This window comes from Gracilinanus agilis, chromosome 2 (assembly GCF_016433145.1).
Source record: "Gracilinanus agilis isolate LMUSP501 chromosome 2, AgileGrace, whole genome shotgun sequence".
In the NCBI taxonomy this organism is placed as follows: domain Eukaryota; kingdom Metazoa; phylum Chordata; class Mammalia; order Didelphimorphia; family Didelphidae; genus Gracilinanus; species Gracilinanus agilis.
In genome coordinates, this window is record NC_058131.1 from 280,729,971 (window position 1) to 280,748,048 (window position 18,078).

General features: G+C 40.0%; 1 protein-coding gene across 1 annotated transcript in view; it reads right to left on the reverse strand.

Moving 5' to 3' along the window:
- Nucleotides 1-6,941: 6,941 nt before the first annotated feature.
- AIF1L (allograft inflammatory factor 1 like) overlaps nt 6,942-18,078 on the reverse strand; it is a 38,290-nt gene continuing 27,153 nt past the window's right edge. The window contains exons 5-6 of the mRNA XM_044663975.1: nt 12,455-12,617; nt 6,942-10,150 (exon numbers count right to left, since the gene is read on the reverse strand). Coding sequence (XP_044519910.1) covers nt 10,063-10,150; nt 12,455-12,617 — 251 coding nt within the window. The 3' untranslated portion in view covers nt 6,942-10,062. The remainder of the gene's footprint in view (nt 10,151-12,454; nt 12,618-18,078) is intronic.

Consider the following 18,078-nt stretch of genomic DNA (forward strand, 5'->3'; position numbering starts at 1 on the left):
GACCTCCAACAATGGAAACCCCACTGCATTCCACTTTGGGTCAGCTCTTTTAGGAAGTTCTTCCTTGTGGATTCTATAATCTACTTCATTTTAACTTTCACCTTTTGTTCCTAGTTTTGTTCTCTGAGGCCTCCTGTCTTTTCCACCTCCTGCCTTCAATCAATCAATCAATCAACATTAAACATCTACTATATACCAGGCATTCTGCTAAGCTCAGTGGTACAAAAAGAGATAAAAGGCAATCCCTGGCTTCAAGGAGCTTACCTTCTAATCAAGACAATAAACAAACCAATACAGTATAGACCAGTGGTTCCCAAACGTTTTTGGCCTACCGCCCCCTTTCCAGAAAAAATATTACTTAGCCCTCTAGAAATTAATTTTTTAAATTTTAATAGCAATTAATAGGAAAGATAAATGCACCTGTGGCCATCACCACCTCCCCTGGATTGCTGCAGCACCGACCAGGGGGAGGTAGCGTCCACTTTGGGAATCACTGGTATAGACAAAGCAAGAAATATCCAGGATAGGCACTAGAATATTTTTTAAAGATGGAAACCTTTAATTTTTTTGTTTTCTATTTATTTTATTTAATTTAAATATATATGTTACAAGTAATAGATTTCCTCTCAAGTTTTCCTAAATTATATGATCAAATTTTATCTCCCTCCCTCCCTTCCTTTCCCTTTCTTGGAGAAGGCACTAGAATTAATGAGGAGAAGGCAGAAAATAGAATTTTAGCTCAAACTTAAAAGAAGCCAGGGGGGTCACTAGCTGGAGTCAAAGAAAATGTCAGGAGCAGAGAAATGATGGATTTTGTTTGTGGTACAGCTAGGAGACAAGTGTCACTGGATCAAAGAGTGCCTCTAGGGAAGTAAGGTATAAGAAGACTGGAAAGGTGAGATGGGCTAGGTTTTAAAAGGCCTTGAATACAATTTTGAATTTATTCCTAGAGGCAATAGGAAGCCACTGGATTTTATTGAGTAGGGGTGTGATGTAATTGGGCCTGCACTTTAGATCACTTTAGTGGCTGAATGGAGGAAGAATTGGAGTGGAGAGAGGCTTGAAGCAGGCAGACCTGCCAATAGGGTACCACCACAGTCCAGGGATGAGGGGATGAGGGGATGCACAAGAGGGGTGGCAGTGTCATAGAAGCGAAGGGGCTGTATAGGAAATTTTACAAAGGTGAAACTGACAGTCTTGGCAACAGACTCTAAATGGGAGGTAAGAGATAAATAGGATGATCTTAGCCTGTTAGCCTGAAGGACTGAAAAGATGGTGTTGCCCTCTACTGTAACAGGGAAGGTAGGAGCGGGGAAGGTTTTAGAAGGAAAGTAAATGAGTTTCATTTTGGACATGCTGAGTTTATGATCTCCTGATCATCTGCTTTGAGATGTCTGAAAAGCAGTTGGAGATGCAAGATTGAAGGTCAGCAGAAAGTTTGGGGCAGAATGGGTAAATTTGAGAATCATCAATATAGAGATGGAAATTAAATCCATGAGAGATAACAAGATCATTAAGTGAAGTAATAAAAAGAAGAGAATAAAGTCTATTCTAGGACAGAACCCTGAGGGACACACTATAGTTGGAGGGCATGATCTGGAGGAAGATCCAGTAAGAGATGGGAGTGGCTGGATAGCCAGGAGGAGAAACAGAAGAGAGTGGTGTCTAGAGAAACTAGAGAAGAAAGTATCAAGGAGGAGAGAGTGATCAATAGTGTTAAAGGCTGAGGCACACCAATAGATTAATGGCTTTACTTAAATATGATATTCAATGAAAATCTAGCATTGGTTAAGAAAGGAATAAGTATTATGTAGCTCCTACTATGTGCCAAGCACTTTTTACAAATATTATCTCATTTGATCCTCACAACCCTGAAAGGTAGGTGTTAGTATTATCCTCATTTTACAGTTATAGAAACTGAGGTAAACAAGGCTTAAGTGACTTGCCCAAGGTCATATAGCTAGTTGGTATCTGAATCTGTATTTGAACTCTGGTCTTCCTGACTTCAGGCCCAGTGATCTAGCCATTGTATCATCCAGTTGCCTCTGACTAAAGAAGGTAACACATTAAGATTTTATTAACGATTAACATCTTAATGTGAATTTGTGGATTAAGGCTATTCCAAATCATAACTACTTCCCCTTGGCTGGCCCTACTGTAAAGACCAATTGAAAGTTTGGGGGAAGAGTAAGAGAGGTACAGAACATCTTCAGGGAATAGATCCAAATGTAGTTGATACAAGGATCTGAAGTCACCTAAAAAGTATCATGGGACCACCAGGCATCTGAGAGAAAAGGAGATAGAAAGAAAGAGAGGGCAATAGAAAAAGCAACAGAATTCAAACATGCTTTCTTAATTTTCTCTGCCCTGGGGTTCTATTTCTCTTTCCATTCAAGTATAAGTTTTCTTAGGGCAAGAACACTATGTAACCTAAACACTTGGCACAATGAATATGTAGCTGGAAAGAGCTGTGTGTAAATCAAACTTTATCAATTAAGTCACACTTCTTAGGCAAGAATTTCTTAACATGGGGCAGCTGGATAGCTAAGTGGATTAAGAGCCAGGCCTAGAGATGGGAGGTCCTAGGTTCAAATCTGGCCTCAGACAGATGTGACCCTGGGCAAGTCACTTGACCCCCATTGCCTAGCCCTTACCACTCATTCTAAGGCAGAAGGTAAGGGTTTAAAAAAAAAAAAAAGAATTTCTTAACCTGAGGGCCCATGAATTTTTTTTATTTTATTTTTTTTAACCTTTAACTTCTGTGTATTGGCTCCTAGGTGGAAGAGTGGTAAGGGTGGGCAATGGGAGTTAAATGACTTGCCCAGGGACACACAGATGGGAAGTGTCTGAGGCAGGATTTGAACCTAGGACCTCCCATCTCTAGGCCTGACTTTCAATCCACTGAGCCACCCAGCTACCCCCGCCCATTAATTTTTAAAATGATATTTTGATAATTTCATTTTAGTGTGTAATTGGTTTCTTCTGTAATCCTATGGATTTAAAAACATTATTCTGAGAAGAGGTCCACTGACTCTCCCAGACTGGCAAGTAAAATACAAAAAAGGTTAAGAAGCCCCACTTTATTTTTTTATTTAATTTTATTATTTTTTTATTGTAGTAACAAATTTCCACATAAGATTTCCAAAGTTATATGATTCAAATTGTTTCCTTCCCTTCTTCCCTCCCCTCCTTGTGCTGGTAAGCAATTCAATCTGGTTTTTACATGTATTATCATGCAAAACACATTTCCATATTGTTCATTTTTGTAAGAGAATAATGGCATAAAACCAAAACCCAAATGAACTAAAGTAAAAAATCATATTTTTTGATTTGCATTCCAACTCCAACAGTTCTTTCTCTAGAGGTGAATAGCATTCTTTTTCATAAGTCCTTCAGAATTGTCCTGGATCATTGCACTACTGTGAGTAGCTAAGTCTTACACAGTTGGTTATCCCACAATATTGCTGTTACTTTATACAATGTATTCCCGGTTCTGCTTATTTGACTTTGCATCAGTTCATGTAGGTTATTTCTAGCTCTTTCTGAAATTATCCCTTTAGAACAATAGTATTCCATCACCATCATATACTACAATTTGTTCAGCCATTCCCCATTTGAGGGACATCCCTTTGGTTTCCAATTCTTTGCCACCGCAAAAAGAGCAGCTATAAATATTTTTGTACAAATAGGTCCTTTTCCATTTGTTTTTATCTCTTTGGGTTATGGACCTCATAGTGGTATTACTGAATCAAAGGGTATATATTGTTTTATAGCCTTTGGGGCATAATTCCTAATTGCCCTCTAGAATGGTTGAATTAGTTCACAATTCGATCAGCAATGCATTATAATGCATTAGTGTCCCAATTTTGCCACATTCCCTCCAACATTTATCATTTTCCTTTATTTATTGGCCAATCTGATAGGTATAAGGTGGTATCTCAGAATTGTTTTAATTTGCATTTCTCTAAATCAAGAGGGATTTAGAACATTTTCATATGATTGAAAGCTTGGATTTCCTCATCTGAAAACTGCCTACTCATATCTTTTGATCATTTATTAATTGAGGAACGACTTGGATTCTTATAAATTTGACTTAGTTCTTTACATATTTGAGAAAGGAGACCTTTATCAGAGAAATTTGCCATAAGAATTTTCCCCAGATTATTGTTTCCCTTCTAATCTTGGTTGCATTGGTTTTGTTTTTTCAAAATGTTTTTAAGTATAATCAAAATTATTCATTTTACATCTTGTCATATTGTCTATCTCGTTAAGTCATAAATTCTTCCCTTCTCCATAGATGTGGCAGGTAAACTATTCTATGTTCCCCTAATTTACTTATAATATCACTCAGTGTTTAAATCATATACCCATTTTGATCTTTCTTAGCCTCAGATGTGAGATATATCTAACCCTAATTTTTGCCATACTGTTTTCCAATTTTCTCAGCAGTTGTCAAATAGTGAGTTTTTATCCCAAAAGCTGGAATCTTTGGGTTAATCAATACTAGCTTGCTGAGGTCATTTACCCTTACTCTATTCCACTGATTCACCCTTCTATTTCTTAGCCAGTACAAGATTGTTTTGTTGATCACTGCTTTGTAGCACAGTTTTAAGATCTGGTACTGCTAGGCCACCATCCTTTATACTTTTTTTCATTAGTTTCCTTGATATTTGTGACCTTTTGTTCTTCCAGATGAATTTTTTTTTTTGCTCAAAGAAGCCCCACTTTAGAGTAACACTTTAGCCTTCTAGAGATTTTATGAGAGCCATCATGATGTAGTACACATGATACAGAATAGGCACTCTGGACTTCAAATCAGGAAACCTAGGTTGGAATCCTAGATCTGATACTTACCAGCTTAACTTTATGACCCCTTCACACCATCCTATCTTCATAGCCAAATTCTCAGAAAAAAAAAGCTTCTATGCTTATTGCTTCTACTTTCTGATCTCTCATTCATTCATAAATCCTTTGCAATCTGGCTTTAGATATATCCCATATATAACTGAAACTTCCCCTTCTGGTAGGATCTCTTAAGGGTTAAAGGCAAACACCTTTTCTGAAATCCAAATCAGTCTTAACCTCTCTGCAGCTTTTGACATTCTTAACCACTCAAACATTCTTTCCTCCCTCAGCACTTGTGATCCTGCTCCCTTCTAGCTTTCATTCCATGTAACTGTTCCTTCTTAGTCTCTTTTGCTAGAAAGATCATCTTCTTAGCCGTCAATGTCCAGCTCTTTTCTCTCAGTGATTTAATTTCCTCCTCCCCATGAGTTCAATTATCATATGCAGATAATTCTCAAATCTTTATTTCTAACTATAGTTCTTTACCTGAGGTCCAGTTTCAAATAACCAATCTAATATCCTATAGAAAATGCAAATTCAATATGCCCAAAGCAGAACTCAAAATCTCCCATAAAACCATCCCTCCTCCAAAATCTCCTACTTCTTTTATGGGTACCATTTTGATGGTTCAGTAGTTTCAATTGTCTTCCATTGTAATCACATTTTGGGTTTTCTTGGCAAAGAGTGGTTTGCCATTTTCTTCTCTAGTTCATTTTATAGATGAGGAACCTGGAGTAAAAACCTCAAGTTAAATGACTTGTCACAGTGTCCAAGACCAGATTTGAACTCATAAAGATGAGTTTTCTTTATCTCGAGCCTAGTGCTCTATTTACTGCACCACCTAGGTACCCATTTTGTGGTTATCACCATCCTTCTACTCACTGAGATTTTTCAACTTTAAAATTGCCTTCAGTTTCTCTTTCTCCCTCATTCCTCATAGCTAATCAATTGATGAGTCTCATCAATTCTACTATGATATTGTTCACATCCCTTTGTCTTAATTCACATAGCTGCCATATTCATTCAGTTCCTCCTACCCCTTTCTATTGACAGTAGTCTCCTAATGTTTCCCTGCTTCCAGGGAGCATTTTCTTCCCAGCTGCCAAAATAATCTTCCCAAAGCCAGCATGATCATTTCATTTCCCTCCTCATTCTTTTGTCTCTAGGACAAAAGACAAGCTCTCAGCTTGCCATTTAAAGCCCTTTATCCCAACCTACCTTCCTGGACATTCCATATTATTTCTTTTCACGCACTCTCAACAAAATGGAACTGCTGTTTCCTGAATTATCGATTTTATTTCTTACCTTTGCATTGGCTGTCTCCCATGCTGAAATACTTTCCTTCTTTACCTCAACCTTAGCTTTCTTCAAGGTTCATCTCAGGTATCACTTCTTCCAGGAAACCTTTTCTGTTTCCACCAGTTCTCTGAGGCATTTACTCCTTTGTGTTCATTTGATATGCCCCAGGAGAACATGAGCTCCTTTAGGGCAATTTTTGTCCTCAGCATGATACAAGAAAGCAGTATGGTACCGTGTGGATCAAGGATCAGCTTTGCAGTCAGGAAGACCTGGTTTCAAATTCTGTCTTTGAAACAAGTAGCTATGGGACTACAGACAAGCCACTAAACTTCTCAATGCCCCCATCAACTATGTTAGAGAAGAGTTACTTAAGTACATTGGTGAAGTTTCCATCCCAGTAGTTTCCTACATTCAATTTGCAGGTACATAGATCCCTCAGCACCTCATTCAGTGCCTTATATACAGGTAGCCTTTGTAAATGCTTGTGGAATTGAATTGAATATGACCATGGGTAATTCTCACCTTGATGATTTTCCTCTCTTCAATGGGCATGACATTTATACTTTCTATCTCTCAGAGTTATAGAGGGGAGAGGAGCATCAAGGCATCTGCAAAGATTGAGGTGAGTTTGGAATGAAGCGAATATGGCTGGGGGCCTCATATGAAACAGTTTATCAATCCAGGGACTCTGGGTGATGAGGCATCTCCAAATGGGCAAGGTTGTTTTCCCAGGGTTATATATATAACTTAAGTCCCATGTCATTGGGCCCAGAAGCTCCAAAATAAACAGACTGATAACCATTTCATCCAATTTATTTTCAGTCTATAGAAATGACCCTTCTCCCTTGTGTTCCCCCCTCCCCAGACACACAAACATACAAATAAACACTTTACTCAGCTCTGGTGAACACTTCCTTTTCAGTCATAAGAAAGGGCCCAAGCCCTTGGCAGAATCTGGTTGAGTTATATGTTGGTCAGATTTGGTCTTTCAAAAGTAAAAAGTCAGGATATGAAAGTCCAGAGCTTGTAAGTCCACAGCAGAAAAGATGAGTTCCAAAGGCAGGGAGCAGTTCCCCACATCCATCCAAGGTATCACCCTTCCCAGAAATGGCTCTGTGCGAAGGGTAATCCCAACAGGTTTTGAGTCTCAAAGAGCCACAGAGAAGGAGTTGATGTGGTTTATCTGAAGACCCCTTTCAAAGAGACCCCTTCCTTTGTACCTCTTTTTCAGAGCTTGTGAACAAATCACTTGCTCCCATTTCTTGCAGGAGTAGAAGGAATCAATCCCCAAGGCTTTCCTGGGGTCATAGAAAGCCACAAAACCCACTGAAAGAAGCCCAGCTCCTTCTTTCCTTACTTCTAAGGCATAATCATTTGCACTGTTATCTGACAGGGATGCCAAAATAGACTTCATCTTGCTTAAAGCACATCCCAGGGAAAAAGACAACAGTTTAAAAGGTGGGGAGGAGAGGGAAATGGTGTTTTGGACCAGCTGCTCACTCTGTTGGTTGTCTCAAGGAAATAATAATAAGGGTACAATTTGCAGGTAGGAATGTTTCAAAGGTTAAACTTCAACTATGTCTGTACATACTGGCAGTTATTTAGGCCAAAATTCAATCACTCATAGCCAAAAAGTTTTCTTTGCTCCTGAACCTGTCAGGACCGGGTAAGCCCACATGATATAATGGCATAGTTCTCACTTTCCTAGGCTATTCACCCTGTCTCCAAGCTAATTCAGAAAGTCCTTTGCTTAGCAGCATCTATCACAATTAAATTAAGATCAGAGGAAGACATGATACAGGCTAAGCCCTACTCAGAATAGGGGACATTCAGTTATTTCATCCTAATATTCATAGATAGGACTACTTACATTTTCCAGAGCCTTTCTCCCTCTTATACAGTCATTGTGAACAATACCAAATAATCTATTAACACAGAGCCACCCCTACTCTACCAGAGGGACCTAGCCATATAGACAAAGTCCATATTTGTCACATTTTCTACAGTGCTCTGGTTCTACAGAGTTTCTTGGTAAAGGCTACTAAGCTGGCATTCCGAAATGGTTGCTGCCCTGGGCTTTGGATAGCCATCCTGTCATAGGTTAATTCTATGCAATAAGCCCCTTCCACAGACCCATTGCTTCCAGAGGGGAATTGCACAAGGTCAGGCAGCTTAGATTTAAGGGTACTCATTGCCTGCTAACCATGGGTGAAGAGACTAATATTTTAATTTCCTTCAAGAATTTCAAAGGTTTAGCTTTCTGAATCTTAGGAGGACAGGAAGCAGAAGTCCTTGGGAGTAAATTGGATAGACCGGGCAAATGGATTCCTCATGCTAATGCTAGACTATAAAGGTTATGTACTGAGGTTCTCAGTCATCCTCATCTAGTGTGGGATTTACACAAAGCAATAACTTAGAATCCTTCTGGCTACCTCTTTCTCTCCTTTTCTTCCAAAAGAGATAGTACCAGTCTCAGCTATTTTCTAAAAATGCAGCAGGACCAGAGGGTCCTCAGATCTAATATCCTATGTTCCAAAATCCCTTAGAGCTAAAATTCAAAAGTCTGTTTCTAGAATATGATGCCTTTGGAATGCATCACAGATATCCTGCTCAGAGAAAGTTGAGGGGCAATTTGAAAACAAAGGCCAGCTGAGGTTTGCAAGACACTGGGCCTTTGCTATCAAGAGGCATTAAAACTTTACACAGGGAGTAAAAAACCACCAGGTCATGGCCAGAAGGGCTGTCTCCTCCTCCCTGGGGTCCCAATGCTAGTTCTTCATATGGAGTCAGGGATGATATTTTGGTACTGGGATTTCTCAGTTCCCCACTAGCCTATGATGCTGTTCTCAAGAACCTCTCTTGAAATGGGTCTAAGACTGTGCTGACTCCCAGGGAGGGTCACAGATCTAGAGTTAGAAGGGAGGTCTCTAAAAGCCCCTCCTCTTTTTCTCATATCTTTCTTGCCCCAGGAAAAGACAGCATCTAGCCTGGTCCAACAATTCCATTCATATCTCACCCACTGAGGAGCTTGCTTGTTCTACCCGCCGTCCCCCAAGGGTTATCATTGGCCCCTCAGGATGTTGTAACTTTCTCATGATACTCTGTTGGGCTCAACGTTTTAGCTCTTTCTTCCACACTCTCTCCCTTCTCAATCCTGGCAGCTTGATTTTAGCACCTTCACTTCCCTTCACTCATGATGACAGAAACTGGGGGCTTAGAGCTAGCAAAAAAACACAGGAGACCTGGATTATACCAAATTGAAAGGCTGACTGGCAGGAGCTCTTGAAGGCAGAGAAGTGTAGGAGCATCTGAGACCATAGAGCAGATGGGGAAAACCTTAGTGGTAGCCAGCTGTTTAGCTTATGCTCCAGGACTCCTACCATTCTGTTCAAAAAGAAGGCAAACCATCAAGAAGCCATAGATTCCTGATGGTGACATTAAGAGGCAGATAAAGTGAAAATCTGGCTCAAATCACCCCAAAAGCTACTAGAAGTGGGAAAATATCTACAGGTCCTAAATCTAAGACCTTTATCTCACAATGGAGTTTAGAGTACATCTAATTTCACTCAGAGACCTTATAGAAGAAAGGAAATAGTGGTCTCAAAGGATGGGTATTTGGTTTGACATCAGTGATACCCCAACATTCATCTCAAGTTAGATGAGACCTTCTGCAAAAGGGAGGGGACCAAAGGCACTGGATTCCTCCCATTCCTAACTCCCCTAAGGCAGATTAGTTTGTGCCTTAAAAAAAAAATCACTAAAATTTTCTAAAGTAAAAAATGAAAGAAAAACAAACCAACAAGGAGCAAACAAAAAACACAAAGCAAAAAGGAATAAACAAGAAAAGTCTTAAGGAGACACAAGAAACCTAGCTGGGTGCTGGGTGGGGAAGCAGGCAGAGCTGGCAGATCAGGGGCTTCAGGGCAGGCTGGCAATGTCTCTCTCAGGAGGGGGGCCAACAGGCTTGGGGGCATTCTCATTGGCTTTTCCTTCAAACATCATGACTCTGTTGAGGGTGGAGGACAGGGAGAAAAGAAAAGCTGGATTAGGTCAGAACATGTGTCTCTTACATTGAAAACTTGCCTTTTATTTATACAAATTTTTAGACATGATCTCATTAGAATCTTACAACAGCCTTATAAAGAAGGCAGGGCAGATGGGAATTATTACTCCCATTTTATAGAGGAATAAACAGAGTCTTAATGTGGTTAAGCAATTCATCCAAGGTCACATGGCGAGTAATCAGTGGAGCAGAACTAACCAACTAGGTTTCATGGTAGATAGAGCATTGAAGTTGGAGTCAGGAAAATCTGGATTCAAATCCCACCTTAGATATTCAAATCCCACTTATGTGATTCCTGGGAGATTCTCAGCTGTGGTATGAGAATTAAGTTCCATGAAATTTCTGAGGGACTGACATGGCATGCAATTGTGAATTCCATGCAATTCATGGTCCACATAACAAGCCTCAAAGCATACTGCACACCTTGGAGAATCACTGGTGTGTAGTGAATGAAGCCTCTGGTTCAGGCCCTTTATTACTGCTGGTCATGAGACTAGGAGCAATTCATGTCTGGTTCTACCTGGGACAGCCTGGGGCTACTTGGGGGAAGAGCTGGAAGGCAGAGAGATATTGGGGGTCAAAACAACTTAAGTTGCTACCTTCTGGTAATTAAAAAAAAAAACCAGCAGTTTCCAACTTTAGCTGCTTTGCACAAAGATTCAAAAAGACTAAATTTGATAACAATCATTTCAGGAACAGCAATTTTAGTACTAAAAGGAAAGCCCTATTCTTTTCCTTTCCAAAGAACAAAGGCAACATTTGAGAACAGAGTAGAATTGTTGCTCTGCCCATGGAAAGACAGTGAGAATCTGGTAGAGTGAAAAAGACATGGTGGGGCATGGGGAGGTGGGGCAGGGAGAGTAAAATATCTGAGCTGGAAGAGAGAACTGAGGCTCCAAGAACTTAAATGGGCTGCCTAGGGACATATAGCTACTGGGTTTCTGAGGCAGGATTTGAATCAGGATCTTTCCAATTCCCAGTGCAGCACTCTGCCATACCACCTCCAAAATATAAATGTAAGCCAATGGAGATGTACTATATTTGGGAATCAAAAGGCTCGAATTAGAGTAGTTCCTACTTGTATCATGTATGAAGTTTCTTGAACGTTGAAGAGGTATTTAGGTTTTTAGGACACTATTTAATGGGATTCTAGTTCCAACTCTGCCACTTAACTTCTTTGTGACGTTGGGTAAAATTCCTTCTCTAGGCTTGTTTTCTCCTTCATAAGATGGAGATTGAAGTAATGACCTCTAAGATTCACTCAGATATAATGTCCTATTCTGTGATACCTCTTCAAGGATGAGAAACTAGAGCCTCCATGGGATAGATATTCAGTAAACAGGGAAGAAGGGTAGACACAGAAGAGCAAGGATACCAGTACAAGGGCTGGGGATGAAAGCCAAGCCCTAAATTGGGAAATGTGCCTGCATATATAATTGACTTCAGGAGGCTTGGAGAGTGAAGGGTTAAAGTTTTAGTAAATCTTCCCTATTGTATATCATAGGTCTCACATTTACCAAGCAGAGAGGGCTGCTTTGAACTTTGACCAGAGTTCTCAGCAGCTTCCCAAGGTCTCTGACTGTCTGGAAGGTAACCAATGTCTTGCAGAATGTGTTGTCTTCATGACTGTTGATTAAATTTTGAGACATGTTTTGCCTGGCTGCTTTCTTGGGGCTCAGGATCTTGGCTGGGTCTCTGGGACCCTGGAAGCAGTGAAGCAAACTAAAGTTGGCAAAATGCCTTCTCTGTTTTGAGGTCAATAAAAACCCCCTTCTAAAAACCAGACCCATGGAAAGGATGCTTTGCCTGGGGCTTTCCTGAGTGGGACCCTGAAATGCTGAACAAAGGGACTTCCTAGCTAAGAATATTCAGGTGTTGGAGTATCCCCCATTCAATGATGTATCTTTCTTTTCTCTCTCTCTCTCTCATTATTGCTGCTATTGTTATATATTCATTTATGCTTTCTGATTGATTCATTTATGCTTTCTATTGAAGCTAAATTGCTGAATCTTTGCATAATTATAATAAATATTTCTTTTTACTTTTTTACTTAAAAAAATTTTAAATTTTTACTTTTTAAATTAAGTAAATTAAATTTAAATTAAATTTTAAAATTTACTTAAAAATGCTGTGGGAAAATGTGTCTTATGGTAGGAGCAAATCTCAAATCACAAATAGTTAAGTTAAGCAGCTGCATATGTAACACCTTATTGTTACAGAGTCAGGGATTCAGGGAGTACTACTCACAGCTTGAGGACCGCTGAACGTTTTCCAAGCATCATATTCACAAAGTCCCTGTAGGAAATGGTATCACTGACCCCACCTGTCACCTCGGAGATTATCTTCTTCATCTCCAGGTGGGTCTTTGGGACACCCAACTTCTCCATCATCCGCTTCAGGGACATCAAGTCTGCCAGGGAAAAAGCAAATATGTTGAACTTGGATAGGCCATGTGCAAGAAAGACTGCTGGTCCAGCTCTGCTTCCTTCTTATTCTCCTCTTCTGAATGATAACCTGGTTGGGCTAGACTAGATCAAACTCGAGCCTCTCCCCAGTGCAGCTAAAACCAGATTAAAATGTAATTGTGGGGCAGCTAGGTAGCACAATGGATAAAGTGCCAGGCCTGGATCAATATGTTGAAAGTCTTGGGTTCAAAAACCTACCGTTAGACACTTCCTACCTGTGTGATTCTGGGCAAATCACTTAACCCCAATTGCTTAGCCCTCATCATTCTTCTGTCTCAGAACTTATATTTCGTATCTATCCTAAGGCAGAAGGTAAAGGTTTTAAAAAACAAAAATGTAATTAGGATATATTTAACAAAAAAAATACAACATAGATAATGTTAAATTGTGATTTTCTAAGTTAGTGTGTGCTCTGCAGAGATCCTTTCTCTTTAAGCTTGACAACACAGGATCAGATGGCATTATTTAAGGACCAATCTAGCTGACATTATATTGTCATTGTGTCTTCTACATTCCTACTAACTTGAAGATTTTGATTCTAGGATTTTTTCAATAAAGGTACTGAAGACTGAGCAAAGGTGATTTGGCAGCCAAAGGTCTAGGAGTGAGTAGCCTTCAGTAGGGATTCTTTCCTAAGGAGCAGCTGACATAGGTCCCAGGAGGAGTAAGAGTAGTCAAAGCTTAGGCTGATGAAGAAGAAATGAGAAAAATGAACTTCCTTCCCTTCTTTGTTTGTAGAAAAAAGAGACTATGGTTGTAGAACACTACAAATATTGTTAGTCTTAAGCTGGATAATCATACAAAACTGCTCCTTTTTCCCCCTCTTGTTTTGTTCTTTGTTGTAGAGGATGGCTCTCAGGGTAGGGAAGTGGAAAGGGATACATTTAGAAATGAAGATGATACAATAAAAGATATCAATAAATATTTGGAAATTATTTGAAAATGTACAAGGAATTAAGAAGTAGGTCTGACCATGCCACTCCCTGTTCAAGAACCTTCTCAGTCTCCATCTTGGCCCTAGGATAAAATACAAACTCCTCAGCCTGGAATTTAAGATTTTTCTACAGTCTGGCTCCGACTCACCTTTCTGGTATTATTTCATCCTGCTCCCAGTTAAACTACTCTGTATCTTTTCTTGCACTCTGTTGCTTCTACTCTTGGAATCCCTACCCTCCACAATTCCACTTGCTGACATTCTTCTCTTCCCTCATGGTCCAAGCTCAGATGCCATGTCCTCCTTTGAAGTTTTCTCTCATCCCCTGCTTTGAGTTATTTCTTTTGCCTCAAAATTTCTTTGGGTCACTTCATTGCAATTTTTCTTATTCTAATCATAGTTTACCTTGAAACATCCCTGCTAGAACATAAGCTTAAGAGTAGACTGTTTGCTTATTCTGTTTTTGGGTTCCCAATGCCTAGCACAATCCTTGGCACATAGAAAGTGCTTAATAAATTTTTGCTAATCAATTGATCAATAAATACTTATTTATTCCAGAGAATTTCTATTAAAACCCAAGTTCTTCACAGGCTGAGATTGTGTCTTTATATGCCCAGAACTGAGCATAGGGCCTTGTCATTGTATAGTTGGAAAATCTCGAACCCCTGGAACTGCATTGTCCAAAATTCCTTTCTGTATTACTCACAATTCTTTTTGTCTTTGGTATACATGCGTCGTTACATGGTCTGTATATAGTTTGGGTTTGCTCTGCCATGCCGTCTCTTCCACATGAATTGAGTGGTGAATATTCCCTGTGTCCTCTAGCTCTCTAGTTAAATATTAATAAATCCATATAAATATTATACTTAGGAGATAATGAATATTAATTTTAAAATCTGCACCATCTAGTAAGTACTTTACAAAAGTTTGTTGGATTGTTGAAAAAGTTACAGAAGGGGGAGGGCAGTAAGTGACCCAATGGTTAGAGTCAGACCTAGAGCCAGGAGATCCTGAATTCAAATTTGGTCTCAGACATTTCCTATCTGTATGATCCTGGGCAAGTCACTTAACCCCAAATGCTTAGTCCTTATCACTCTTTTGCCTTGGAACTGATACTTAGTATTAATTCTAAGATGGAAGATAAGGGTTTAAAGGGGGGGGGCCACAGGGGGGAGGGGGGAAGAAGGGATCATTCCTGCCTCCTGTTGCCCCTTTCCTGCTGTTGATCCAGGTCTCTGTTAATTGTAGCTTCTCTCCTCCCTGCAAAGTAACTTCATGATAGGGTGGGGGCAGCAAGTTGGCAAACCAGCTTATACTTAATGCAACTCAGCAGAATAGCAGGTGCCAACTGCATAGTGTCCCCCACATGGGGTGGGGGAAGGGAAGTGAAGGGGCACCTCCCCAGCTGGGAGGAACTAAGATGCCAAAAATACCACGCAGAGCAGGAAAACAAACAAGAAAAAAATGCAAGAAAAACAAAGGAGGCACACACAAGCAAAGAACCCCCACCCCTCTGGAGCTGGTGCTTTGGACAGAACTCTACTCCATCTCAACAGCTTCCCCTCTGCAAACCTTGCTCTCTTGGGAAACAATGTATTATTAGCCAACCCTAGGAGGGGTCTGCCAGGCTAGTATCAGGGCTTTGGGAAAGAGTGGCTTAGGATGAGAGAATCAGGACAAATGGGAGTAAGATCAGGCCTTTCTCTACCCCCTAATTTCCTATCCTTGCACTTTACAGAGGGACTTTGGTGGCACTTTGTCTTCCTAGCGATGTGTCAAAAAAAAAAAAAAAGGAAAATGCTGCCTTACCCTCTTCAAAATGTAGATTTCATCTCTCATAAATATGCACATATGTGTATATATGTGTATGGTCAGGACCTGGGATTTCATAGATATGGGGAAGTCTCAGAGAGGGAATTCTCTTGACTAATGCAGATTTGACATCTGCTCAGCAACTAAGAATTTGAGAGTTGGTAGTTGTGTTTGTGAGAGTGGCTGGATCTCAAGGGCCATCTAGTTCAGACCTTAAAGGACAGGAATCTCCACTCTGGCCTATCTAGCCAGGGGTCATCCAGCTCTTAATTGAAGACCTCCAAAGGTAGAGAGGGCCACTGCTTTTCTGTGCTAAGCTAGGTAGCCCATTCCACTTTTTTTAGCTGTTTTTCAGGCATAACCAACTCTTTGTTACTTTATTTGGAGTTTTCTTGACAAACATACTGGAGTGCTTTTCTATTTTCTTCTCCAGATCATTTTATAGATGAGGAACTGAGGCAATCGGGATTAAGTAACTTGTCTAGGGTCACACAGCTAATGTCTAAGGATGGAGTTGATCTCAAGTCTTTCTGACTCCAGGGTCAGCAGCCTATCCATTAAGCTACCTGGCTGCCACTTTTGGACAACTCTAATTATTTGCCTCAGTTTCCTCATCTATGAAATGAGCTGAGAAAGCAAATGGCAAAGAATTCAAGTATCTTTGCCAGGAAAAGCCCAAATGGGGTCTCAAAGAATTGGATATGATTGAACAATAACTGTTAGGAAGTTTTTTCCTGACAATGAGCTGAAATTTTTCCTCTTTTCAGCATCTATCCTTGTTATTGGTTTTACCCTTTAGGACCAAAAAGAGCAAAACTAATCTCTTCTCCATCTGATAGGATCTTGAGATACTTGAAGGTAGCTCTCATGGCCCCCTTTAAGTCTTTTCTTCTCTAAGACAAACATTCCTAAAACTGATCCTCATAGAGTAGACTCAAGGCAAGTTCCTCTGGACACTTCTTAAACCATGATTCCCAGAACTGAATACAATATTCATATCATGTCTGATGAGAGCAAAGAACACCTTTCTGTTCCTGGAAGCTATGACTTATATTTCAGCCAAAGATTGTATTAGAGGTTTTTTTGGCTGCCACTGACTCTTATTGAGCCTTCAGTCACTACAACCCCCACATTTCTTTCAGAATTATCCATTCCTCCTCTAATTTATACTTGTGATATTGATTTTTTTTAGTCAAATACAAGAATTTATAGTCCACGGGGTCATGAAGGGTCAACACTAAGGAATTCAACAAGAATTTATAGTATTCCCTACTGAATTCATCTTACTAGATTAGATCGGCCCAAAGCTATAGCCTGCCAAGGTCCTTTAGGATCCTAACTCTGTCATCCACTGTGTTAGCTCTCCAATCAATCAATCAATCAATCAATAAATCATTTACTAAACAACCTACTATGTACCAGGTACTGTGTTAAACACTTGGGATATAAAAAGAGGCAAAAGACAGTCCCTGCTTTCAAGGAACTTATAATTTAAAGGGGCAGTCAACATGCAAACAAATATATAGAGCAGTCTATATCCAGGATAAACATGGGATAATTAACAGAGGGAGGTTAATAGAATTAAGATGGATTAGGGAAGGCTTTCTCTAGAAGGCAGAAATTTAGTTGGGACTTAAACGAAGCTAAGGAGGTCAACAATTAAAATAGAAAAGGGAGAAGGTTCCAGGAATGGGGAAGAGACAGAAGAAGTGCTGAGAGTTGAGAAATGGAATGTCTTGTTCATGGAATGGACCAAGAGGCCAGTGTCACTGGACTGGAGAATATCTGTCCAGAAGTAAGATCAAAGAAGACTGGAAAGGGGGGTGGGGGGAGGGGAAGAGAAGGGCTAAGTTATAAAGGTCTTTGAAAGGCAAAAAATGAACATTTTGCATTTGATCCTGGTGGCATTAAAGAAGCACTGGAGTTTATTGAGTGTGTGTGTGTGTGGGGGGTGGGGTAGTGATAAGGTCACCTGTACCTTAGAAATAACACTTCAGTGACTCAATAGGGATAAATTGGACTGGGGAAAGACTTAGGGTCTCTCTAGCAGGTTATTGCAATAGTCCAGATGAGAAGTAATAAGGGTCTGCACTAGAGTGGTAGCATTATCAGAGGAGAAAAGGGGTTATATTTGAGAGATGTTAACAATGTGAGATCTACAGGCCTTGGCAAGAGATTGGATGAGAACAGACTGGATATGGTGGGGAACAGAGTATCCAATCAGTCCATAAACATGTATTAAGTGTCCACTATGCACCACAAACTGAGGATCCAAAAAGAGGCAAAAGACAGTCTCTGCCCTCAAGAAGCTCACAATCTAATGGGAAAATGCAAGCAAACAAGTATGGATAAACAAGCTATATACCAGAAAAATAGGAAACAATTAAAAGAGGGAAGGCACTAAAATTAAGAGGGGTTAGTAAAGGCTTCCTATAAAGGATGAGATTGTAGTTGGAAGGAAGTCAGGAAAGACAGTGGGCTCCCAGTTTCATGCTATCTGCACATTTGATGAGTATACTATCTATCTTCATTCAATTCATAGATAAAGGACCAAGCACAGATCCCCGAGGCACTTTACTAGAGATCCTCCTGACACCCTGATATTAAAATAATAACAACTAGGAGTCAGATGAACATCAGAACATACTATGTTTCACATT